General features: G+C 40.0%; 1 protein-coding gene across 3 annotated transcripts; it reads left to right on the plus strand.

Annotated features, from left to right (window-relative positions):
• LOC146449464 (uncharacterized) lies at positions 1 to 25,751 on the plus strand. 3 transcript variants are annotated; one of them, XM_085101264.1, is made up of 32 exons: positions 6 to 526; positions 1,166 to 1,210; positions 2,004 to 2,039; positions 2,465 to 2,521; positions 2,668 to 2,688; positions 3,408 to 3,443; positions 4,203 to 4,267; positions 4,941 to 5,045; positions 5,780 to 5,856; positions 7,823 to 7,921; positions 8,763 to 8,835; positions 9,722 to 9,752; positions 10,225 to 10,329; positions 11,067 to 11,159; positions 11,686 to 11,778; positions 12,244 to 12,294; positions 12,917 to 13,132; positions 13,533 to 13,629; positions 14,438 to 14,853; positions 15,368 to 15,544; positions 16,351 to 16,417; positions 16,679 to 16,764; positions 16,940 to 17,480; positions 18,559 to 19,038; positions 20,535 to 20,581; positions 20,921 to 20,968; positions 21,055 to 21,123; positions 21,233 to 21,255; positions 22,363 to 22,387; positions 23,143 to 23,468; positions 23,945 to 24,170; positions 24,916 to 25,751. In XM_085101264.1, the coding sequence occupies exons 1-32, from the start codon at positions 209 to 211 to the stop codon at positions 25,057 to 25,059; spliced, it is 4,293 nt and encodes a 1,430-aa protein (XP_084957390.1). In that variant the 5' UTR covers positions 6 to 208; the 3' UTR covers positions 25,060 to 25,751. The 3 variants fall into 3 exon arrangements, with proteins under 3 accessions (XP_084957393.1, XP_084957390.1, XP_084957392.1); XM_085101266.1 differs by having other exon boundaries at positions 12,920 to 13,132; XM_085101267.1 differs by lacking the exons at positions 21,233 to 21,255; positions 23,945 to 24,170; positions 24,916 to 25,751 and having other exon boundaries at positions 1 to 526; positions 21,055 to 21,146; positions 23,143 to 23,222.
• Positions 25,752 to 27,234: the final 1,483 nt, after the last annotated feature.

Consider the following 27,234-nt stretch of genomic DNA (forward strand, 5'->3'; position numbering starts at 1 on the left):
GTTCTAATTACAGTTCATATATTTTGGAATTTACACTTCGAATAACGTGATGGAATTCTGCGCGCGATAAAGAGCTTTGGTACCATGATGGAGCTATATGGTACAAATCAAGAAAATCCCTCTTTTTAATAAGAAGGGATTTTGAGCCATGGGTTACACCTTTCTAGCAAAACTGTAGAGGTTATTGAGTACTAAACCAGCGAAAAACATGTCGCGAAGGTACGATTACGCCATGCAGAAGCATGGAAAAGGACAGCGCAAAAAAAGAAGGAAAGAGATTCCTGTCAAAGATCTTGACTTTTCAGGGGTGTCCTTGTTTAAAGAACCCAAGGAATCAGAATACGAGGCAAGTTGGAGAAAGGATCTTTTTTCAACTGAGGATGAGGAAGGAAAAGAAGAAGAGAAAGGAGATTACTCTGCCATCGAACAGGACCTTCCATTGGCGGTACATGCAGTGGGCATTGGAGAGCAGAATCCAAACTACATAGGTCAAGAGTTCAGCGGTATTACTGATCGGATATCAAAGGTAGATTTAGCGCATGCTCTGATTACTGAAATGCTTGTCCACAAATTATAATCTAATAGTCAATTATAACAAGCACCACCGGCCACCAAAAAGTATTGCTCAGTAGTTTTCATTTGAATCGTCACACTTTAGGATTTCACCCAAAATTTGAACCAACTTGTACTGTACAATAAACAGCACAACAGGAAAGTTCGCAATTTTCGTTTGAATGGTCACACAGACTTCAGGGTTTCATCAAGGCTCAAAACTGAGTTAAAGCCATGTTGAAGAACATGATAAACAGCACCACAGGAAAGTACTGCTCAGTAGCTTTCAATTAAATTTACACGGAGTTGCTCTTGAAAAGTTTCATCCACAGATTTGAAAGTTGGGAGGATAATACTTGGATTGAACGCTGTAGCTTTGGAGCAACATTGCACGTTATCTCTAAGGAGATTTTCCCTTATATAAACTATACAGCTATGTGCGTTCCTGGGCCATACAAATAGCAGAGATGTTAAAATAGTTACAGGTAATGATTCCCAATAAAAACCTCATTCCATTTGGGCTATGCCATTGTGCCCGCATGTCCATACAGTTTTGCGTCAACAGTTATCACCTTAAGTGAAACGCTTAATCGCTGATGTTTCTATCTTTCAGCTGCTAAGCGATTATGAGTCAATGTACGATGACAAAGATCAACAGGTAAAGTAAATACGATGATGATGATGATGATGATGATGATGATGATGATGATGATGATGATGATACATACTTGATGAACCTAACAGAAGAGCCTCTCCTTGAATTGGCATGTGAAGAAGGAATTGTATTACTTTGGTATTGAAAATATCAAAGACTGTCTATACTGTAATGAAGGTGACTCGATGGGTCACACTTTCATCGACTGCCACTTTTCCAAGTCCTTTATCAGTAACGTTATGGAATGGTTCAACAGGGAACATGCCACCTCCCTTTCACCCTCCACCGAAGAATTTCTATTTGGTAAATTTGGTAATGATCAGTAATCGTCTTCAGATATGTCGCTTAAAAAATTTAATTATTGCTTGTTATTTGCAAAATATTATCTTTACTGTCAAAAACTGAACAAAAAACAAATCAACTTTGATGAGTTTAAGCAACGTATTGCCTTCAAACTTCGCATTGAAGGCCTTTCATAATTCAACCTCTTTAATATTCATTATTAACTTAGTGTACTTAGTCTATATTTAACATGCCTGTTACAACTTGTGTTTGTGTGTACGTTTTTTGTGCATGTGTCCAGTGTTGTGTAACTGTGTGTATTTCTGAAATGTAAAACTACAAATTGTAACCTTGTTATTTCCAATAAAGATTTGCATTAAAAAAAAAAATGTGAAGTCAAATCGTATGAAATGGGTAGTGGACATTTTAGAATAGGGAGTTTCAAAAGGGAGGGGGTTAAATAGAGAAAATAAGGAATGCAGTATATTAGTACTGATGATCTTGTGTATTTTAGGGATATGCTGCCATGCAGGAGCATCTTAGTGGACAGGTACAAGAAATCTTTTTCTTCTTATCTTTGAAGTTTATTTGTAAATTCATCTTCGGCCTGAAGGTAAAATACGGCCGAAGATATTTAGTTACTGGCTCCTTTCCTCGCACAAGTGGTCATAGTAAAGTAGGACAAAATTGTGCCACGGACCCCCCAAGGTTTCCGTTTCGGTCTTCCGAAGATATCCGAAGCTAATCCGAAGATTTCCAATGGCGAGCCGAAGACCAAACAACGTCAGTGGCACAAAAGGCTACGTTTAGTCACTGCATATTTAAGTTTAATAAAAACAACGTCACCCATATGTTTTTAATTTCTTTTATTTCTTATCAACTTCAAACAGAACTCAGTGAAAGTCGAAAAAAGATCAATTCGTTCAGTAACATGGTAAGCTAAAGCCACTGTTATTTTATGACTTTTTCTTACAGATGGCTATGGAAAGCTTGCTAACTGATTACAAATCTTTGTGCCTTGAAAGAGAAGAGGTATGTTTCAATTACTAGTACACAGTATCATTCGTTCATGCATTTCACGCATAGTTCTACACTGAAGGAATTAATATCTATGCTGAATTATCCAACTGACATCTGACAGCAATCACTAATATTTTTGTTTCCTGTTCTTGTTTTAGCTGCTGAATTCCCTACAAGATGTAAGTAGTGCTCTCTTGCTCCTCAATAACCATGCTTGTTTCTATGTTGTACGTTTTTCTATCGTCCACAAAACGTTCACGTTGCTACTCCAAAAAGCCCAGTGGAGTCCGTTATCTGTGGACCCTTTTGCTTTGGGTGTAATTCTGCTAAACGCCTCATGAACCTAGTTTAATGGCCTTAGCTCCCACGAGTCGCCTGTAGCTCAGTGGTAGGTTCGACTCTCGATAGGAGAACTCGGATTTCCTTTTTCCGAGTATGCCGTGTCACTGACTGACAAAAATACATCTATCAATATCGTGTTTTAACCAGTAAGAAGCCAAACAAAATATGATGGTGACTTGACATTCATCTGCTTTTCCCCCTCTTTGTGCAAGTCGCACATGTCGTCGAGTTGTGATTGGTTCACGGCGTTATTAACGTCTGTTATGATTGTTCAAAGATATGGTTAGTTTAGTTATGTTTTAAAAGAAATCCTGAGGAAAAACTGTTCGTCATTCTTGAAAAAAAACTTGTTGTGTACAAAGGTTGGACTTTTAAACCTCATTATGAGAGCGAGGCTAAGTGCAAACCTCGCTCTCATAATGAGGTTAAAAGCAACTCGGAAATGGCCTATTATTTGCACTATTCTCTTGTACTACCAGCAGATGGGTTCCTGGTGTTACATAATTGCATCTATAAAAACATATTTCTTTTAAGCTATTGTTTTTATGTTTATTAGTCACTTGACTTGGATGAAGAGGAGATTTTGAATGAGGTAAGCGTTCTAAACTGTTTGATTTTGCAAGGTTAAAAATCCTTTTACAATAACTGTCCAAATTCCCGCGTGTTGATTAGCTCATAGCTATTGTCTAGAAGAGTACAGACGATAAAAATGACGACAGATGTAACACGCACGCTGAAAATAAAGCCAATTCCGCTTGTACTTTTTCCATGTAGTATTGTAAAAAAACAAATCGACGACACTTTTCTATGGTCTATACTCTTTTATTAAAAACTGCATCATTGTATAATGCAATTCGAGGGATTTGATTGGCTTAGCGGCCATGGTATATGAGCAATTATACCATGGCCGAGAAATGGCGACCATTAAATTGCCATCTGGTCGTTCTTGCACAGCGAAATCAGTAAGATCTAGCAATATTTCTCGGTTGTTTTTAATAAAACAATTATTCCACTTGCGCTTGTTGGATATGAGATGATTATAGCCAACTCGGCGCTACGCGCCTCGTTGGCTATCTATCATCTCATATCCAACGCGCGCTCGTGGAATAATTGTTAAATAGACGATAAAATGACGCCATAAAATGTCCAAAACTTGGCAGTGAAACCACTCGCCTGCGGCTCGTGGTTCCACTTGAGCTTTGAACATTTTTTAACGTCATTTTATGGTCTATAAGAGTTGTTTTGTAGTAACAGGTGTCTTTTTGGAGGAAAAAAAAACAGGAACAAGAACGACAACGACACTCCATATTAAATTGTTCCATGTTTTCTTACATTTCTTTCTCTCTTCCAGATAGAAAATATGAACAGAAAGGAACATCACTCTGTGGATACGGATGGCGCCCAACGAGCAATCCAGTTAGTATACAAATTGCAAACTGACAAAAGGGAACCAAGTTAACCACATTTACAACAATTCTTACTTAATTTCTACCTTCCCTCATTCTCCCTTTTATTATTACTGTTCTTCTATGTTTCCTTTTTTCTTTCCCTTTTGTTATTGTATATATTATCACTAATTGTTATTTTACCTATCTCGCCACTGTTGATTTATTAATCTTTGTAATTTAGTATTAGTTGAGGAAGCGCATGCTGCATAAGCCTCAATGTTTCTTTGGGCTTACTTGTCATTTTCCTTTATTTAGTTTACGATTCTGTAAATTGCATTTGATGGCAAACAATAAGATAGTTTTCGGGCCCGAAATGTTTTTGGGAGTTTTGACAAATGCATATCTGAGTAGTTGAATGCAACCGTAGATTGCAGTGTTTGAGAAAGAAGCAAGTTTGCTCTGATTGATTAGACTAGTATAAAGCTTGATACAGTTCTAAGTACATTAAATCAGTCAGGTAAAACGTTCCATTCTTAAGTCTATTACGTTCCTCCCTAAAATGATCTGAATTTCATATTGACAATCTCAGAGTAATTTTTAACTTCCCCTTTAGACAGAAAAATGCGATTTTATACTTTTTTGTCATTTTGTGTTTATGCCTTTTAATCACACTTTTCGTGTTTTTCTTTTCTTTTTCTTAGGGAAACGTTCCAGAATGTCAAAGACACCACGGCTAGACTGAAGGCTATGAACAAGAAGATGGTTGATTTAACAAAACAGGGAGAGGCAACTGAGGCATTAGAAACGTATGTTCCACTAACTTTTTAACATTCTTTCCGAAAAACACCCGAGCTCAAAACAGATAAACAACCACAACTGATCAATAACATATGAAAGTACTGCTTAATAGCTTTCACTAGACTCCGCTATCAACTGAGGAGGCAAAATGACCAACCTTGTTCCCAGGGTTACAAGAGAAAACGGAGTGAGCGACGTAGCCTTAGGGGTCCTTAGGGGTAGCCCCTTGCATTTATAAAGGAGGGTATCTTTTCACCTTGTATAAAAGACCATGAGAATGTAGGGTTAAGAAAATTTCTATGATGGCATTAGTCTAACGTTTTATTAAGAGCTGACAAAACTGACAAAAGTCTTAATCCTGCCCCAGACATGAAATAGGAAGGGCAATCACTTACAATGATGTTTACGATTGAATATAATATACTTTATATTTAACAGTTAGATTATGAGCTCGAGATATCTATCGCGCAGCCCGAATCAGCTATCACGCATAGAAATCGAGAGCGAATAATCTAATTGTTTTAGTATAAATCTACTAGTCGGACAAAACTAAACAAGTAAATTATCTATTTCCTCATCGCAGAAACTTCGAAAACGCGACGAAGCGGCCGCCATTTTGTTGAAAACCGCTACTCACTATCTATCACAGAATAGATAGCGAGTAGCGTAGCCAATCAGAGAACGGCATTCGTGATAGAACACTAGTAGATTTATACTAATAAAAGATACATTTCATTTTTAGAGAAAAGCGGCAACTGGAACGAGAACTGCAAATGTACAAGAAGATGGCAGTGCAACAAAGAAAGGACATTTTTAACAGTAAGCCACTTTGAGTCTTCGTTGCAAGCGTGATGTTCGGTGGCATATAAAAGTCCTATATCTGATCAGAAATGCTACCAATATCTTTGATAAGTACGTAAATTATGATCATCCGGGTGAGTGTAGTCCTGAGAAGGACTGTTTGTGGTGACTTTGACTGACGTTTCGACAACCTGAGCGGAAGTCATCTTCAGAGTCAAGTGAGTTGTGGAACGTCAGTAGGTGGTATATATACGTCTCTGGTTGTTAACCGGATTGGTCAACGAAGTCCAGATGTTATTGGTCGTTTGTCAGTAAGCCGTGATGTTATTGGCTGTGAAGACTGTAAAAAGGTGATTGGTGCGTTTCGATCCGTCTTTTGTTAGTCAAAAAGTCCATGGGTCTATTGTTAGTAAAATGTCTATTGTTTGTTTGTTTCGTTGTTATTGTCAATAAGTCGTTTGTATGGTGCAGGTAGTTGTAGGCAACGGTTGAGTGGGTTTGTTCTAAGTTAGTAAACCAGCTTTCCAGAGTGAGTCGTTGATAGTAATTTGTACAGTAGGTAATGCACTTGGCAGAGTCCCAGTCGATTCTGTGGTTCGTTTGTAAATGGTGCTCAGCAATGTGATTGTTGATATCACCATTTCTAGTTGCTCGTTTGTGTTCAGTCAGTCGTACGTTTAAATTTCTGCCGGTCTCACCAATATAAGTGGCCTGACAGTCGCAGCATTTGATCTTGTAAACTGCTCCCTGTCTGCGGTTAGGTTCGTCTTTGTCCTTTACTTTCGTCAGTAGTTGTCGTAAAGTGGTTATAGGTTTGTGAGCTACACGGATATTGTAAGGTTGTAGAATCCGTGCGATAGTCTCAGAAGTGCCCCTTACGTAAGGTATAGTTACAGTAGCTACGGGAGTCGCGTCGTTGTTTGTGACGTTAGGTTCAGTGCTCTTGTAAGTGTTACGTCTAACAAAGTCCTTGTTGTAGTTGTTCTTGTTGAAAACGTTGTCTAAGTAGTTGTTTTCGTCTGCGAGTCTGTCAGGTGAGTCACAAACCAGTTGTGCTCGCCTTGTTAAGGTCTGTATAGTCGTTGCTTTGTGAGAAGTAGGGTTGTAGGATGACTGGTCCAGTAGTCTGTCAGTATGTGTCGGTTTCCTGTAAACCGTAGTACTTAGTTTGTTGTCGTTGTTGTTACGGGTAACTAAGCAGTCTAGAAAAGGTATTTTACCATTTTCTTCGATCTCCTTAGTAAATTGTATGTCAGCGTTCTGTCTGTTAAGGTGTTCGTGAAAATCGTCAATTTCGTCTTTGTGTACTGCTGTAAAGGTGTCGTCTACGTACCGTAACCAGAGCGGTAGTGTCCGTTTGTAGGTTGCTAGGGCTTGTTCCTCGATGTTCTGCATGACAATTTCTGCTACAACAACAGAAACTGGTGAGCCCATAGCTGTTCCGTGTAACTGTTTGTAGTGCTTTCCGTTGTACTGGAAATACGTGGACGTTAAGCAGAGGTTCAGTAAGTCCATTAAGTCATCTGTGGGCAGTGGCAGTTTTGTCGTGGAGTTCTCGATGGCGGTAGCAGTCTAATATATGTTGTAAGCAATTGTAAGGCCAGCCACGAGAGTTATATTCTTCGTCGTTCATCTGAACATCTATCAATTAAACGATTTTAAAAGAATTTAACGCTGTCTGTGACAACTGAAGATTGTCCGAGTATCTGCCGAAGATGTTCCGAAAATATGCTAATTTTCGATTCCTCGGCACCGATGAGGTTTCGAGAAATACCGTAGACCTTTGTTGACACCGATTAATGACGTATGTTTTCATATCCGAGAAACTACCTCTGATTGGCTAAAATTTGAACCAATTAGAAACGTCATCCAGATCGTTTCAATATCTTCTGCGGTTGTTCTTCAGTCACTGTTTTCCTAAGGCTGCAAAGTGTGTTGACGAAGGCAGTTTTTAATGTTGTTGTTTTTGTGTTTATGTTTGCAGGGCGAGCAAGTATTCGTAAAGATGAGACTCAGCAGTGGAAACTTGTCGCAGGTGAAATGGTGGATATGTTGAAAATGGTACGACAAGCAGGAAACTTAGGTAAGAGGGCCGCGCAAGGTTACTTCAGTGCAAGGAAGTTTAGAGGAATATTGTAATAGTAGGAATATTGTGTATCATCTTTAATGTATTTATGTTGTATTTTTTTGGTTAATGGCAAAATAAATGAATTGAAAGGTGCAACAATGATATTGAACCTAGGTAAAAGGGCCGCACAAGATTACTTCAGTGCAAGGAAAATACCTTTCTTTTCAAGGTGCAACAACAATATTGAAAGACAATAGCTTAGGTCCCCTAGGATGTAGCAGCGGGAAGCTTACTCACCGGCTGCCAGTCCTAGGGGACTGTCCAAGGCAGGTGTGGCTGCTGCGTTAACTTTCCGAAACCAGGTCAGTATCATCACTCGACAGGTGGTTGGCCGGCCTGGGGACTTTCCGTGCCCTTTCTGCCCCAGGAATCGCCGAAGTTCCACCATCCAACTTTCAGCTTGAGCAACTACAGACCCCTGCATCATGGTGAGGCATTTCCAAGGGGTGGGGATAGTGGGGTCCCCAAGCACTCCATCTTCCGCAGGGACAGGGACTAATCGTCACCGCTTACTGTAAGCGAGTGGTTTTCCATTACTAGAAAAAACAAAACAAAAGAAAAAGAAACGAGAATGGTGGGATTGGGGAAAGGCAGTGAAAATTGGTTTCTTCGCTAGTATTTTTGCCATACACTCTTCCCTTTCAGTTCTCAGTTTTTATTGCTCTATGTTCCCCCTTGCTTCCTTCTCTCTCGCTCTCTCTCTCTCTCTGTCTTTTTTTAATTTTCTTTCTTTCTTTCTGTAGAACGCATCGCTTCCTTATTTTCATCTAATGTCACTTCACGTTTGTTTATATAGACAGGGAAACTCTGGAGAAAGAACTCAACCGCATTTTAATGACGCTTCAAACACAAACTGAGTACATTGACAAGTAAGTGTATGAAAGTCAGAAAGGACGAGTTTATCAAACAATTAGACAACAACAACAATCTTTATTTGTACTCTTGCCTTATGTGGAGTTCATTGCAAGAATATTAGAAATAAAATTAGGGCACTGGCTGCCTGGGGCTAGCGGAGCCAGGCAGCAATACTAGACTTCAATACAAAGTCGATTCAAACGCCAAGAAGGAGCTTAACGTATTTTAAGATTTATCAATGTGAAAGATTATGTACATAATTGTTATTAATTTTAATGCATGTTTTTAAACTTTAGTTAGATACACGACCCCACAAGCAATTCTATTGCTTTCACTACTATCGCGTTTAAATAACCTAGTTTAACCTAGTTTAATGACCTTAGCACCCACGAGTCTCCTGTAGCTCAGTGGTAGAGCATCCGAACTAGTAATCGTAAGGTCTTAGGTTCGACTCCTGATAGGAGCACTCGGATTTATTTTTTCCGAGTATGCCTGCGTCACTTTCTTGAATAATCATCATTCTCATTCATTCACCAGGCTGGAAATATACCATCACATTTCTCTCATATACCACACGTTCGACATTCAAATCCTAGCAGTATGCAGGATGTTTGTCCCATGAACCTAGTTTAATGACCTTAGCACCCACGAGTCTCCTGTAGCTCAGTGGTAGAGCATCCGAACTAGTAATCGGAAGGTCTTAGGTTCGACTCCTGATAGGAGCACTCGGATTTATTTTTTCCGAGTATGCCTGCGTCACTTTCTTGAATAATCATCATTCTGATTTTGTTGTTGTTTATCATTCAGAAAGGTAATGTAACCCGTAACAAAAAAGTGTCGTTTCTCTCTCTGGTGCACGAAAGCAATTGACTGATGAGTATTAATTGTTTCTTGTTGCAGTTTAAAAAGAGACTTGAGCAAACAGGATAAGGCAAGTGAAGTGTGATACGTAACTGAATCCAATTCTGAAAGATTAAGTTTGAAAAACATAATGATCTTTTAATTGCCGGGTCCCAATAGATGACCTCGCTCGCCAGCACTGAGTTTTCCAGTAGTTCAGTGATTACAGTATCCGATCGGGAGGTCCTGAGCTTGATTATCTCCGAAAACTCAGGTTGTTCTCTTTGTTCCGCGCCCGTGACATGATTAACATTTCATCAATTTCTCCAGTAATTGTAGACGACTTTCTTAGATAGCACTCCGTTGGAGGTTATACCTTGTGAATATATCCCATTAATTTCTTCCGGCTGCTGGGAGCGTTCGCTGGAACATCCCCAGCGGTTGGTAGCGTTACGATAATGACAGGTGGTTGTATTCGCGGGAATGTCAAAAAAATAGTTGCGATCAGCTAACAATATACAATTCAATAGTCCTGATTGCTTTGCTACTTGTTTACCTTGCAGACCGTCAAGAATTTAGAAAAGGACAAGACTCGCTTGAACAACGACAAACTGTTGGCTGAAGATGAACTGAAAGCGAAACAGCACGAACTCAAACAATGTAAACAGGTTAGCCGGAAAAAGAGAGATTCTTTGGCATCAAACTTGTCATCTCCTCCTCCAAGTCAATCCATTCATTCCGAAAGTGGCAACCTGCCCGGAGTACCTCAATTTTGGGAACAAAATACCTAGACTGTTAGTAGCCCCTGTCCTGTTGTCCAGAGGACAAGCTAACATATGGGCAGGCAAACTTTTGCGAGCGGAGAACTGGGGAGAGCCCTCTCCTTGTTCTCCCTTCGACTGGCTCGTTCGCTTGAGCTTTTTAAGCCTCCTTTGTTGTCCTGTCGATTATAAAAAAAGGCACTGGTAGCAGTTGAGTTAGAGGCTTGAACGTTGTGCCCTGTGGACCTGGTTTCTTACTTTCGGAGAGGACACGCGATCTTGTTTGAGAGTCGAACGTTTGATTTGAATATTGGTGGTTTGGCGAGGCGAGGGAGGGGGTGGGAGTAGGTGCGGTGAGTTGTTTGAAAAACAAACAAAATTCTGGGGTTATTAGAGTATCTCCCAATCCAGCGGCAGTAGTAATAGTTGCTTTCTTATGTTGTTAGCAGGCCCACTGGAAAATTGCTAGGTAAGTTTGTACGATGCACCATGTTTGTTCTTCAGTATCGGGCTCTAGCACCATACGCACTCAATTCAACGGAAACTGGAGATAAAATAAAATTGTACCGAGCAAAATAGCAAGATATACCCTGCCCCTGCTTTGGGTACCAGTGGTAAATTGAAGTTTTTTCTTTATGTTGTAGTATCTTAGGAAGGTAATGACTGAGAAAAAAGACCTTGGAGAGAAAATCAAAATGGACGAAGGAGAAATCGATCTGACTGAAGGAACAGATGAGGTAAAGGGGCTGACACAGTATATTACACTTGATTCATGTCCAGACGTAAACACAATTCAATTTGCCTTCATTTGCGTCTCCAACTGTTTGTATGAATTGAATTCACTTGCAAAGGCTGGGGTCTACATTCACTTCAGTACATGTTAGTGTAAGAATAGATGAGCATTTTGTCTGAAAGTAACACGTTTACTGAAGGTGATTAGTAACAAAAGCAGGACTTTCAAAACCAAAGTAATTGCGCTGGCCAATTGCAAAGATGTAAACAACACAACGAGCCAATCAGAATTCGAAGCAAATACATGTAACCGGCGCCAAGCGCGGGAAAACGCGTGCTGCCAAAACACGATTGCTTTTGGTTTGGATTCCCATTGGTTGAGAAAGCGGCGCGAGTTTTGTTAACCAATCACAGAGCGTAGTAATGCAAAACCAAAGCAAACGCGAAATTACTTTCGACGCTCAATTGAAAACCGCTCTATCAACACTTAACTATTCAGGTGATCTTAGTTTGGTCTGACTTACTTTACAGGGAAGATTTGGCTTAGGGGAGGATGTGACTGCCACAAGCATCCTGCAGGCTCAAGTCCGAGATGCGCGGAACCTGGTGTCTAGACTAGAGGAGGTGAGTGGGCAAAATAATTCTATAAAATTAACAAGACACTTCGCGCAACCATTTCCATAGCTCTGTGAAGTTAAAAATCATCTTGAACGTCCAGTTCATGTAAAGCAAACTGGAAATTATCTTTTCTTTGTTTTAGCAAAGTTATGGTAATAGTTGTAGAAGTTTAGCACACAACACTCGCCTCAACATGGTTCGTTTGTCTAAAACTTTGCTGGTTCTTGCAAAAAATTTCACGCGTGCTACTACAGCAAAACGTTTACCCTTCTTTAAATCTTAAACACGGTTTTCTTGGTGATGAAGCGAAGATATGGTTGACGTCACTTATTGATATCAATTTGGAAACCAGTTTTTTGTTTATAATTGGTAGCCTTTTTTATTTCCATTGTGCGAAAGGGGCGTTAAATTATACAATGCTCTCAAAAATTACTTCACGGAAAGTTTTTTTCCTTTTCATGCACGTTGTAGGAGAACAGAGAATTGCAAAAGAAGCTGGCTTCACTTCCGGGCAGTACAGAGGTATGTTAACATGACACTATAAAGTTGCGTTATAATTTGTGACCTGCCATGCTTCCATGTTATGACAAGGTGAAACGCAAACCGCTAAGAAACTACTTGCGTTTCTTTTACAACTATCATTGACGTTCGTCAAAAACATAATTTCTTGAGATGACACCCAAGGCTGATAACGCAGTAAATGAAAGGAAGTAAGTAAGGGGAAATATCACGGATATTTTGACCTTTTATCGTGAAAATGGTTCGACAACACTTTCTCGTAGTTACAAAATAATTCTAGAACATCAGCAGGAAGAAATCAACTGAATTCTTGAAAGGAACAGCTCGTGACATTCTTTGTTGCATTTTGGGAACGAAAACGGGAGAACTTGAAAACAGTTAGCCTAGCTTTTTTCAAGTTGCAGTCCATTCTAACCCAGTCGATCTGTGGCCAGAGACACTCATCAATAGTCTTAGTACATTGGGTTGATAATTTACAACAAATTTGAGCAATACTTTTAGGTTTCTGTTGATAGGAAAACGTGCTGGAGTTTTGTTATAAGAGTAAATTCCCTTGATACTTCCCCTTTAATTGATGCACTCGTGTATGATGAAAAAATGAGTGTTGATTTATTGTGTTTCACAGCAGCCTCCCACTGACCCAGCCAAAACAGACCAACTGAGTGCAGTGGTGGATCAACAAGTAGAGGTTGTCAAGGATTGCCCGATGTGTCCATCGTACAAAACACAACTTACCGACATGTCGGATCAATTAAAAAAGAAGGAAGAATACATTGAGCAGTTGAAAGATGACATGAGCAAAATGGGAGTACAGCCAACAACAACGACAACAACCAAAAAGGTTAGAAATCAATAGCGCATCCTAAAACTAACAAGCAAACATACATAAAGTATATTTACTCTCGAATTTCAGAGTAGCTGAGCGTGAGTCGAATAATAGTTTTTTAAAAAACAACCAAGAAATTTTCCTAGATCTTGCTTCTTTCATTTTGCAAGAACCCCCAGAAGACGATTTAATGGCCGTTATTTCTCGTTTGTGGTATAATGGCTGATATACTATGGCCGCCAAGCCAATCAAACCTCTGGAATTGCATTTTCCGATGAGCCATTTTTAATCAGTCTTTATAATTATTATCCTCATCATCATCATCATCATCATCATCATCATCATCATCATCATCATCATCATCATCATCATCGTCATCATCATCATCATCATCATCATTATTATTATTTTCTAGGACGTTTCTCATGTTAAATCTGAGTCGGTACAACAGGAAGCAGCAGTGAAGAAGGAGAAGAAATCGCGGAAAGCTGAAACAGCCTCAGCCATTACAGGTAACGTTGCTATTTTTCTGTTCTACATCATTGAACAGTATGCCCTGCATGAAGTGACAAGGAGCATTTCTCAAGATCTGGGTGCGAGGAAAATCAGAATCGGAATCTTATCACCAACCTCCAGGTCGTTATCGACTTGACCTCCGTGTGCACGCCTCCAGAAATCTTCCTGAATTGTCCCAAATTCACTCATGTCAGATGTTTGCCCATGGTCCGGCTATTTAACTATTATTCCGCGAACGCGCGTTGGATACTTTTAAGTTGATCAAGATTGTTAAAACAATTATTCCACTCGCGCTTGTTGGATATGAGATGATAGATAGCCAACTAGGCGCGTAGCACCGAGTTGGCTATAATCATCTCATATCCAACAAGCGCGAGTAGAATAATATTTTATTAAAAACAATTAAGAAATATCGCTAGATCTTGCTGATTTCGCTTTACAAGAACAACCAGCAGACAATTTAATGGCCGCTATTTCTTGGGCAAAGTATAATGGCTCATATACCATGGCCGCTAAGCCAATCAAATATCTGGAGTTGCAATATACAATGTTCCAGTTTTTAATAAAAGATGATAGATAGCAATATCAATAGCATCATATGTATCAATCTTGCTGATTTAGTGATATTTTCTTTTCCCCCTGACGCGTACTCGCACCATATTTGTGGGGAATGTTGTAATGGCTCATATTCCATGGCCGCTAAACCAATCAAAACCCTGGAACTGCACGATCCAATGAGTCAGTTTTTAATAATTAAAAATAGATGTGTGCGCCGTTTACCTTTGGTAGCATGTTTTGTTACAGTTTCCGTGGAAACAGCAGGCTCTCCATCCCAGGCCTCTTCCGAGAGCGAGACAGAGTCTGGCGAGGAAGAAGTCAAAGAAACCAAAGAAAAATCAAAGAAAGCATCCAAGCTGACAGTACCAACAAAGACCGGGACCAAACAGAGGACTGTGAAATCACCAAGAACAAAACGCAAAAAGGTCGCCAAAGGTAAAAAGAAAGATAAACAGGAGGAGGAGGAGGAAGAAGAAGAAGTAAAAGAAGAGGACGATGTCGAGGAAGAAGATAAAAGTAAACCTAAAACTCCTCTGAAAAAAGAGGAGAAAGGCCTCGGGTTGAAGCGGAAAGGACGTGACCTGGTTGTGGGCGAGTGTAGGGAGGAAAAGGCACCTTACGTGAAAGTGAGAGAGGCTCGGATGGTCACGCTAGCAGATAAAGTAAGTACTTGTCACGGTATTGGTGTTTTGTGTGACAGTGAGCAGCTTGTCAAAACCGGGGAAACGTGTTCCGATTTGAAACTGCTAAATTAGCTGACACCTTCAAAGCAGGTATTAGCAGACTTGACCCAAGGCGTATTCATTTTCCATTTTTCTTTTTTGTGCAACCAAACAGAAAGCGAACTATCCCCTGGTTAGTTTACAGCTATTTCAATTAACGTTGTCGGATCAAAGCTTAAAGCTTAAAAACATCTTTAAAGAGGCTGCCACCTCATCCATTTGATATTGTAACATTTGTTTCATCCAAATGGCTCGCAATCATATATCTTCACAGGACAGACGAGGCATAGCTGATTTTGATGAACTTATTCATAAAAAAAATCCACAGAATCTTGAGTTAAAACCTGAAAAATCTGAAAAATACCAAGTTCTGGTGCAAAGGCCTATTCTGCTGCTAAAGCCTCATCAACCTGATGAACTGAAATGACTTGGAGCTCTTTCTTGTTTATGTAAGGGAACTCAAACCAGTCATTACGATCGCAAGGCAATTGAAGGAACCAGTCAACGGGACCCAATACGACACCAACCACACGGCAGGCCAAAATCACTGGCTGAAAGTATCATGGCGGGAGCTTCACCTGGTATGGTGGAACAAGAAACTAATGCTGCTATGATGTTTATAAAAGAAGAGGTGAGTGGAGTTAAGAAAAAAAGAGAACTTAAAACTGCTTCTGATTGGTTCAAATACGACTTTTCGGCTTTCAACGTGTCTATACTTAAAATGACTGACATTTTGCCAGTAAGAACAGTGTTTGTCATACCCCAAAGAGCAATTTTTAAATGACTCATCTGGCCAATCACGTTAAGCCGGCAAGAAACGCAGACGGCCAACCAGAGCTCAAAGCGCGGGAAAACATAAACCGGACCAAGGGCTGAAACTCGTAACAACCAGTGTCAATCGTGAAAACTGGCTGACGGTTGCCTAGCATAGGAAAATATTTAGTTGGTGCCAAGCACAGGAAATCTGTATCTGGTTCAAATCCAGGGGGCACGTAAAACGACTCGAGATGCTTTGGCTATTCACCCGACTGATTGGAAAAGCTTGTTTGGTCTGATTTTCGTCAACAAGTTAAACTCACTATTGCTTTCGACAGGCAAACGTAACCCTGTCATTTCGCTGGCATTTTTATAGAGAAACAAACTGTTATAATGAGACTATTGAATATAATTCTCTTGCGCCTAAAGTCAAACCCTTCTTATTAGAGAGATTTATAATCGCTCTTATAGCAAACGGCAAACGTAAGACTTTTCGTTTATATTTTCTTGAGTACTTAGATAGTACAGTGCAAATAAAACAGCGAGCATCAAAAACAGGCTAGACGTGGTCACTTGTTGTTTCTGTCGTTTGCCGTGAGCATATTTCTAAATCTCTTTATCTTTATGCCAGATGAAACTTTTTATCTAATCCAGTTGTCGTTCTGCAATTTCCCTCTACAGGCGGACCGATTGTGCGACGAAATGTCTGGTTTTGTGGAATATGGATTTGACCTTGTTCAACAGGGAGGTACATGTATACCATTTTTTTTTCCACGCAGGAATAATTTTGTACTTGTCACAAGTTTTCTTTGGCCAATAAAGAAATGTAGTGAAGTAAGAGCAAAGTAAACGTGAAATTATTTTCTCTACTTCAACTGAAAAGTGCTCTTCTGACCCCATCAGTTCCGAAGAAAAATGTTAAAGAAGGATGGATTGAATTTATCAATTTGCGTAGTGTGCCGTGCGCAAACCAAAGCTCTAACCAGGTCTTTGTTATTTCTCTTCGCAGCAAAGACCACTCGAGTAATGATGGAAGCACAACTTGGTGAGAATGCTATGGAGATGCTACAGGAGTCCGATGATCCTGCCTTACAGGTACACGTAATCAGAAAGTAAAGTACCACTTCATACAAGCCCCCCCCCCCCCACCCCCTCCTCCCATCATCGTTTAAGCCCACCAAGTCTAGTAACTAACATAATTCACATTGCAAGCATTGTGTATCCTGAATATAAGCTTGCCTTGACCTCATTGCATGCTTTTCCCTTCCAGCTGGACCAGGTTAAATCCGTCAAAACTCTCATGGGTACTGATCATCGTAGACAGAGCATAATAGCTGCAAGCAAAAAGCGTCGCCCATCGATACATTTGGAACGGAGAGGAACGATACGGAGAGACTCCAAACTGCCACTCCTGGATACTATCAGTAAGGAATTACAAGCAGACAGCGTGACAAAACAGGATAGTACCAGAGCAGAGAGCGTGAACAAACATGATACTACCAAAGCAGGGAGCGTGACCAAACAGGATAGCACCAGAGCAGAGACCATGACAAAACAGGACAGTACCAGAGCAGAGGGCGTGACCAAACAGGATAGTACCAGAGCAGAGGGCGTGACAAAACATGATAACACCAGAGCAGAGGGCGTGACCAAACAGGATAGTACCAGAGCAGAGGGCGTGACAAAACAGGATAGTACCAGAGCAGAGGGCGTGACAAAACATGATAACACCAGAGCAGAGGGCGTGACCAAACAGGATAGTACCAGAGCAGAGACCGTGACAAAACAGGAACGGCTCTTGGATAGCAGCAGTAAGGAATTACATTTTTTTTTTTATAAGAACGTCTAATTTGGGGGGCTGAGACTGAACGTTCATATCTGTTTTGGCAATTTGAGGCTGAAAAAGAAGATGTTTTTAAGTTACCTGTTAAAGACACCTATTATTTGACAATATAGACTGAAGTTTTACATGTATTATTTTATCCGTATTTATTCTGTTCATCAAGTTCATCAAATAAAATTCTTAACTGACTCTCAGCCTGGGTGATGTTCTTAGTATGTTTTTAAATTTTAGTTAATCTCAGCCTCAACGTTTTTATAAAAAAGGTTCTTATATAACAAAAAAGAGTATATGCAGGCAGCTTGGTAAAAGTAACGGTGGTCTATAAGAGTACAGCACATAGAAAACTGCCGTCGATTTTGTTGTTGTTGTTTTTTAACATGGAAAAAGTACGGACAAAATTGGCTTTATTTTCCGTTGAGAAAGCCCGCTCGTTACATAAGACGTCATTTATTAATGTCAGTACTCTTATAGTCAATAGCGACGATCCAATCGACGTGCAAAAATTGTGACAGTTCTATAAATTTATTCACCACGACATACATTCATAGAAAGTTACAGTAAATAATAGACTTAGATCTTACATAAGTTTACAGTGAATAATAATAGTAAAAGAAAAAGTAAGAAGTGGCGAGGAGACCTCAAGAAACCCCCGGGCTTATACTGAGAGGTCTCCTCGGAGATATGTTAGGACTGTAAGACTAGTAAAGACATTTTATTTAGATTTTTTAACATACGGTGGTAAGACTATAAAGACATAACAGAGTCGGACGTTTCATACAATTAACTGAGGAAATCAAGAAGCTTTCTTTTGAAGGTGGATAGACTAGGGGAAGACGTAATTGATAATGGCAAAACATTCCATATTTTTGGCCCTCTAAAGAGTATAGTTACAAAATAGAGGGTGAAACGTGCGTAGCAAGACATAGGAGGCGCTCTCCTCCAGCTTGGGGGAAGGGGGGAGGGGGGAGTACGTGCGGGAGTGAAGACCCCAAGGAGCTTCTGCATAGGAGGCAAGTGCTCACCAAACATTTTTCCCCTTTCCACAGCTGGTGGTACTGGTACGGAATTACAGGCAGAGGGCGTGACCAACAACATCAGTAAGGAGTTGGCAGCGGAAAGCGTGACAAAACCTAAAGATGAAAACGCTAGAGGGACAGTTCAGCGTGACATTGCTAACATCACAGAACAAGGACCACCAAAAGCGCGAGTAAACAGTCTTTTCCCAGATCAACAAACCCCTGGTGATGACTTGGGGGATCGGGAGGGAGCACAGACCAAACACCGAAGTTTGTCTGTATCAGGTGAAGGCTCTGTGGAGTTGAGCAATGTTTTCGATGCAACTTTTGTGAAGAAGAGCAAGTGGTCTACGCTTAAGAACTTTGTCCACTCGATTCATTCCCATAAGGGTGGCGCCTGCTCTCATGTAGTGAACGAGGTCAAGGCTATCGCTGAGAGCACTGGGACATTATCCTCTGAAGATCAAATCAAGGAGCAGATTACAGTCATGGCTCAACATGTTATTGATAGTGAGTCAATTAATTGTGTTACTTATTTTTTGTATCCGTATTGTGAAAAAACTGAAAATGGACAGTTGATAGGTTGATAGAATGGACTCCTGATAGGAGCACTCGAAATTTTTTTTTCCGAGTATGCCTGTGTCATTTACTGATTAATACATCATTCTCATTTATTTACCAGGCTTAACCATTAAGCCTGGAATAATCGAATAATTAATGGCATATGATATTCCATCACATTATTTCCAGTTCTAAAATATGTCCGTCAAATATATTTTTGACCCAACACTCAGTTTAACGAAGAATTATCCGTTCTGAAAGACCACCTTCACGAAATCCCGTTACGTTTGAGCTAGTTTTCATTCATTCGATGTTAGTTCAGAATCTTATAAACGGGCGAATCCAGTGAGCGACTACTTTCAGTTCATGATTTGGAGGGTGGTCTAATCGTTGGTTAGAGATGACCAATGAGCAACGTTATATATCGCGCCTGGCAAGCCGGAAATGACCAATGAGCGACGTTATATATCGCGCGTGGCAATCCGGAAATGACCAATGAGCGACGTTATATATCGCGCGTGGTAATCCGGCCACAGGAGACAGACTAAAAACCTCCGGAATAGCGGGGTATTACAGGAGTTTGGGCTACCACTCTCGGGACCGGGTAGGTTGGTTTCGTTAAACCGTGTGCCGTGGGGGAGTAGGGATGGCGCAGTGATGAGAGTACTCGCCTTGTCCTCACTCCGAGAGGTTTTTCTCCGGGTACTCCGGTTTTCCTCTCTCCTCCAAAACCAACATTTCTAAATTCAAATTCGATCTGGGAAATGTCCCTAGTGAGTGCTCTGGGCTAAATACAATGACACTTAAATAAAGTGATTCATTTTATTTTTCTTGCGATCAAAGATGGTGACTAAGTACTTTCAAGACGTTCATTAGTGCTTAATGGATAATTGAGTCAAACAGAATTTCATGAAAGCAGTCAGTTAAGGACGGTGCCTACTATTGTTACCGCGCACACGTTCTGCGCATCTGGAGATACTCGGGTTTCCTATGGGTGGTGCCTACTAATACAGGGATATTTTCGCGCGCTTTAAAACTATGCGGAGAAAGCAGAGCTTAGCAAATGATTTTGGTATCCAAAAAGAAAATTGGGGGTAACCATGCATTTTTCAGAGATAATAAAGCTTCAATTTGGAAAAAAAAGCGCCATACATTGCTTTGTATTTTGATGCTTTTTAGAATAATTGTTGCTTAGTTATCTCTAAAAAATGCGTGGTTACCCCCCAATTTTCTTTTTGGATTTCAATAGCTGCTACCAAGATCTGCTTTTCCCACATAGTGATAAACCGTGCAAAAGTACTTCGTTATTAGTAGGCACCGTCCTTAAGTGGTAATTAAAATAGATGGTTGTGTATCAGAAAATCGCTCCGATATATTCAACTGTATAGGTACAAAGTATATGGTATGATAAAAAAGAAAGCTGATTTTGTTTTCTTCTCTGGCAGCGATCCAATCCACAGCTCAGATTTTAGGTCATCAGCTACAAGCAGAGGTAATATATATATATATATATTTTTCGCGAGAACAGACTGCTCGCTTTTAGCCTGTTGCCTTATCTGTCTTTTGAGTGTGCTTGCAGGTTTTTATATTTGTTTCCTTTTTGTGAATCGTATTCTAGCTTGAATCACATATTTTCTGGCGTCTTTTATGGTTGCCAACGGAGGCCTCTAGTTAAATTCTTGTAATTGGCCAGAGTAGTTATGTACTTTGGTTCTGGTTAGTTTTAAAACACAACTTAAACGAAAAAGCACGCTCGTCAGACGATTTTTTGCAGTCTAGCTAACCACAGGATGACTTTCTTTCTAAAACGCTGTTACCTCTTTCTTTTTAGTGTTCTTTGTATGAAAAATTCTACAACCTGTGGAGCAATATTAGGGAGGTATGGAAAATCGTTTATGTCTTTAAATTAACACAACAGGTTTGACTTTTAGTGCATTCACAAAACTTGCTGTGATCTTCTTTCAGAAACAACGTCCAACTCTTTACCTTAATGATGCGGACGTGAGAGACCACGCACCAGTTGTTGGGAAGAAAGTAAGTTGTCTTGTTTGCAACTAGTTTCTTTCTCACCTTGTTCTTCATTGAACCGACCTATTAAGAAAACTCAGGATTAAAGTAGTTCTTATCTGTTTCCCTTTGCCAGATTCTCACAGTGGTCGAAGAAAGGTAACTGAACTTTACTTACTTGGAGCGACCGTTCTGTAAGTTAAACTAGCGCAATCACAGCTGGCTGGTAAGGTTTTCGTTAAAAACCGAAAGTATACCAGCCAAAATAGTTGGGCGTTCCAAAATTCCGTGCGACTCTCTCTGCCAAGGGACTGCAGTCTTGCGTCTAATTTATGCCGTTTTGTGCACCAATCAAAACCCAGCAAAAACAAAATGCATGCTGCGTTATTATGCACTTTCAGATTTGATTACGAGTACGAGATTGAGTACGAGTACGACTTTTCAAATCTAGTTTGCGTGGTTTAGATAACCGCTTGTCATACCAATCTTGTTTCTAGGGTCTCCTGATCTGCTGGTAAACAACGGGAAGGAGAGAGAGTTCTGGGGATGTGACTGATTTGAAAGTTGAAAGTCGTACTCGTTCGCTGCTCTAAAGGTCCCTTTTTGGGAGTTTAAGCCGCTACTACAGCGACAGCAACGAGAACGGCACAAAACAATAGGATTTAATGAGAAAAAACAACAGAAAAACAATAAGCTTACTTTTAAACGTAAATATATGAAACATATATTTTGAACTGCGGATGAAAGATCAAATACAAGAAAGATCCTTGCAGTTATACGCAACTTAAGCAGTTGCGAAAAGAAAGTCTGAAAAAAATTCAGGCTTTTTTTTTTGCACTTGTTAGTTACGTATTAACTGCGAGGATCTTTCTTCTATTTGAAGCTTACTTTTCTTCGGAAAATAACAATGTGAAATGACCAAATTCAAAGTTTTGTGGAGAACGTGAGCACACGACGGTGATTTTTTATTCTCTGTCGTAACTTCAACGCCGTTCATACCAATTCTGTTCCTGGATAATTCAGCCACATTGTACAAGTTAAACTAGTTGAAGTGATCGCGAAGTACTTCAAGAAACGTGAACTTGTATTTTCCAGTGACGTTTTCGATGGCGTTGCCGTTGTGGTTTCTTAAAACGACAGCCTAACTGTACGATATCCTAATGAGAGGTCAGTGTTATGAAGCAGTAATGAGATAATCAGTTTAGCAGTCTCTTGTACAAGGTCTATGTGAGAATTCTTTTAAGCACACTTTTACTTTCTTTCCAGGGATACTGATGTAATTCAAACTGAGGTAAGGGTTAAATGAAATTAACTCTTCACAGTCTCTTCATTGATCAATCAGTTGTTTTAAAAGCCTTCTTGAGTCGACCAATCGTTGATTAAGAAGGTACAAAAATCATTTGGCGCAGTACATTTTGTTTGCCTAAGTTCGTCCTAGGCGCAACACGTCTTACCAGTAGAAAAGTGGTTAATGTCTAAGTTAAAGACAGACCTTTTTTTTTTCGGACAACAATTATTTACTCAACCGTCATAATGTATCGGTTTCAAAGAACAGTCCTTTGAATCCCTTTGAAATGACGCATACCCTATTTTGAAGAATTTATAGAACCACCTGATGGAAAGCATCCTTACGCCTGGCCTAGAAGAAAACAAGGAAAACAATTTTTGTCGCACACAAGTGTTTTTGTATCGTTTTCACCTGTCAGCACTAACGTGTTTTTGTTTGAAAACGCGACAAAAATCTTTTGACCCGCGTTTTGCCTCAGCGTTTGCAAATGGCACTACAAACGTTGCTAAGTATCCATCTTTATCAGATTTTTCGAGACATGAAGCGTAGAGTGCAATTTACTCAAGTCGTGAGCAATCTCTCTTTAGGTCAGCCGCGGGAGGATAGCGCGCGTTGACCTGAAGAGAGCTTGCTCGCAGGGAGGAGCCCATTATTCTCAATGGACTCCTGTCGCAGGCTAAATTTACTCGACAAAAGCCCAGGTGGTGAATTTTTTATGTTAAGACTCCAAACGATTAGGTGTGTTTGTTGTTTTTAAGGAATCCGCCCTTTTCCCGCCCATTACTCCCCAAGCCTCAGCCTTTCAGTCAGGAGGGCGCATGCCCATAGCAACCGCTGGACTATCCCGAGGAGGAATGATGATCATCCAAGGGGCGGGGCCGGGGCCCAGGACCGAAGAGGCAATTCCACAAAGTAAGGTGAAGAAGAGAGGAAAAGTGAAGAATTACTCACGGCGGCAACTGCTACTTAAGCAGAAGGCTGCGATGGACAAACTGTTACACGTGGACGCCAGGATTGAAGACTTAAGTAACCTTTTCGCTGGAATGGAAGAACAACAAATGACGTTTGGAAGTGGGCTTGGAAGGTATTTAAAATTTTAGTCCATTCGCACACGCAAATGCTGATGCAATTTTGGAAGATTTTTATAGTAATTTAAAGTGTGATTTCAGGGGGACTTCGAGAGGGGGTTCTTTACAGCAGTGCTGTTTACAAGGGGACTCTCTAAAGGAAGCCTACCCAAGGGAGACTAGGGTGGTGTCCCTGGGACATCCCCTTCCTCTGTATATAAACTTTGAAAGATTGTGGCTAGTGCAAATAGTCCCCACGTATAACAAGTAAATATGGTAATGTATATACCCTCCCCTCCCCCCCCCCCTCCGATAGAAAGAAACCTTGAAGATGGTCCTAAGAAAAAAGGCTCTCCACAGAATTCCCTTGTAGTTCCCCTGTGAATAGCCTCCTCGTAGAGGTTCCCTCCAGTAGAGAGAAAGTCCCCTGCCTGCATTCTAGATACTTAATGTGAACTGAGCAATTTTTCATTGGTGTTTATCAACATTACAGGAAACAGACTCAAGCTTTTCATCAAGGCATTCCACCAACCATGTCTCACGATTCTTACCTCCCATTGACTGCCCACTCGGTTGCATTACCAACCCTACCCCAGGGAATTGAACTACAAGGTGCTATTGATCACCATCCAATAAAACATGAGGTAGCAAAGAAACAAGATAGCTCTGGAGAACCAACCAAGGAGGACGAAAACACGCAACGAGCTTCGTTGCTACCGGTGAGTGAAGAATGAAAGAAAAACATTAAAATATGGGGACTCTGGGAGACTGGAGCTTAAAAGCTGTGTTTTGTACTTTTCTTAATGCTTAAGTGATCAGCATCAAATTTCTCCTTGAAATATCAATGATTATTTTAAACTTTGAGGTCAAGAGAATTAAGGATATGATCACCCAAGGTGATGCAAAAATACCCCAGAGTTGGGGGGGGGGGGGTACTCAACAGATGTTTGGGTAGGGAGGTGTGGCCCGGGCTTTCAAACCCTGACCCTGTTAAAGACACAATTCTCTGATTTTCCTATCCCGTTTAAGACAGAATTCAAAATTTTCAGACCCTATCTAAGACATTTAACTTAAAATCATACCCTGTTTAAGACTAGAATGAAATAAGAATACACTAGTTTCTTACTGTATTTTAATGCATAGGCAATCACAATCTACTTGAAGTCATCGAAATATCCTTCGTTCTTCAAAAGACCAATAAACAGACATCTAATCTTATTTTGTTTAAGCCATTAGGTCATGTAAAAGTGATGAAATAGATACCCCATTCAAGACAAAACACCCTGAAAACCATACCCTATCGAGCTGCACGTCCCCTTTAAGATCACACAAGGGAGTACCCCCCCCCTTCCCCCCGGGGAAAAATACGGCAGATCCTGACACAAATCTAAAAACCACTATAGGTTACACCCCAGGCCCTTCAAATATTGAGCAAATTACTGACTCAATGATAATCTTTTCCAGAGTATGAATACCAACACCCTTTGGCAGAGAAGAAATTCTGTTGCAAGGTTCCCTTCACAAAAAGCTCTGCGTAAATCCTTTTCAGAACACCAGACAAAGCTTCCACTCTTAAATATCAATCACATCCTCAAGGTTGGACAGTGAGAATGTCAAGCTCAGGTTTGCCACCAGAGCAAATGTCGCAAGGGAAAGCTACACGATCCAGAAGTTTCTGCATATATCTGTAGTCTCAGAGAAATTTTATGCATCATCAGCGTAAATGATGGGTATCACTTTGAAGCTACTTCTCATCACAGGATCCCAAGTGCATCATCACATAAAAACAAAGAAAAGATGCATGATGCCTATCATCATGCATGTAATCAAAACCTTCAAAAATTTGAAAAAAAAAATAACTCTCCACCATTAATTGACATCTTAAAGGACAACTGAGGGTGACGTGCACTAGCAATCCTCAAAGATCTCACAACTTAAATTCTCTTTGATAGGGAGGACTGCCCCTATTAATGGACAGTAAATGGTTACTCTCTCTGTGAAATATTGCAAAACATATGAGTGAGAAATTTAACATTTAATATGCTGTCCAACAGCTCCACTGGTGACTTTGTAACCGTCACATTTTGAGATCCTGATCGAGCTATTGCTGCAAAAATAACTTTTCTGCCACAGGGTTAAATGTTAGAGCTTTCTTATGGTTAGTGGAATGGCTATTTACGGGATTAATCTGGTAAATCATGTATTTCTGATTGTTTTGGTTATGAAGGGAGGATAAAAAACATGGTTTTATGGTACGGCTGTATTACAATTGCTTGGAAATTAAAAGATTTACAGAGAAACAGTCCAAGTACATTTAAATAATACCACCTCTTTATTCATAAACATCATGACATAATTTACAGACTTTTTAACCTAATGCTATTATACAACATTTGCAGCATATAACCCTTCTAAGCACTTCCCAGCACCTAGAAATTCAATTTTCTGCCCTCTTGAATCTCACCATTCAGTCTTCCCACCCCACTATAAAGTGCAAAACTCACAATAAAAATGGGAAGGAGAGGATGATATTTACAGTCAACCCAGGTCACGTGTGAACGATATTTTTGAAATTTAAACAGAGTTTTGAAATTTACATGTCAGTTTTGAAAATCGCCAACGAGGTTTCAGAGTTCCTGTATAAATTTCCCTAGCTTACTGACGGTATAAAGCTATGAATTTTTCTTTACATTGCAAAAATGAATATTTCAAGAATAACAATTGTTTCCCAAGTATTTTGAATCTTTTTTTCAGTTAATGCGTCTTTTTCAGAACGATTTCCAGAGAAATGTCCAACATTCCATTCACATGTCGGACATTACAAAAAGAAATTCGAATGTTCATTTCATTCTTGGAAATACTGTTCACGCGTGTCTCCCGTGCCCCCTGTGGGTTAGGGGGAGGAGAAGGCTGACATTTCAGACTAGACCTGGGTTGACTGTAAAACTGAAAAAAATCTTGGGTATTTTGAAGGTGCACTATCAATGGGACCACAGTCCTCCTAGTACTGATGTTACTCAATTTGCATTTTAGTATTGCATGTGGAAGTTTGTGCTTTGATGCAAATCGTTTTAGTATACTTCACAAAAATTAGCTACTGTAAACCAAAAAGTTTATAATTTTAAAGAAAACAGTAGCAAACACTGTTTGCTCATAACAAATATATCAAAATGGGTTTGAATTTCATTGATTTCCCAGCATTTGTGGGGTAAACATGTATTGTAACTTAAAGGCATCTTAAATCAATTTGTTCATTTGCTCCCTCAGTTATGATCCTCAAACTTCCTTGGTTTAAACTTTAACCAATCGTGAAAGAAAACTTAAAACCTTGAAAAATCTATTTTCCAATATTTTCAAGCTATAAATAAATAAATAAATAAACAAATAAATAAATAAATAAATAAATAAATGGGAATTTCAGTGGCATATCCACAGAGTGGCTCTTCATCCACTGTTTCCAGGTCAAATTTTAATTTGTTGGTTTTTGTGGAGGGAGGAAAACCAGAGTACCCAGAGAAATCCGGGGATGCACAATCTGCGAGCCAGCGAGGCATGCGAGACACGTGAGGCAGACGTGCGAGGCACTCAGTCACTCAGTCCTGGGGGGGGGGGGGGGTACTCCCCTATATAAGGTATATAGGTATGTGCCGCCCCAAAGGGTATGGTTTTTCAGCCGTTTTGGTCTGAAAACGGGTACAGATTTTGACAATTACGGTCTGAAATCGGTTCGGGAACATTTACAAAAGCTTACAAACATATTTTTCTTCTCAGTACGTAACTGGA

This window comes from Pavona decussata, unplaced genomic scaffold (assembly GCF_977016875.1).
Source record: "Pavona decussata unplaced genomic scaffold, jaPavDecu1.1 SCAFFOLD_602, whole genome shotgun sequence".
Lineage (NCBI taxonomy): Eukaryota > Metazoa > Cnidaria > Anthozoa > Scleractinia > Agariciidae > Pavona > Pavona decussata.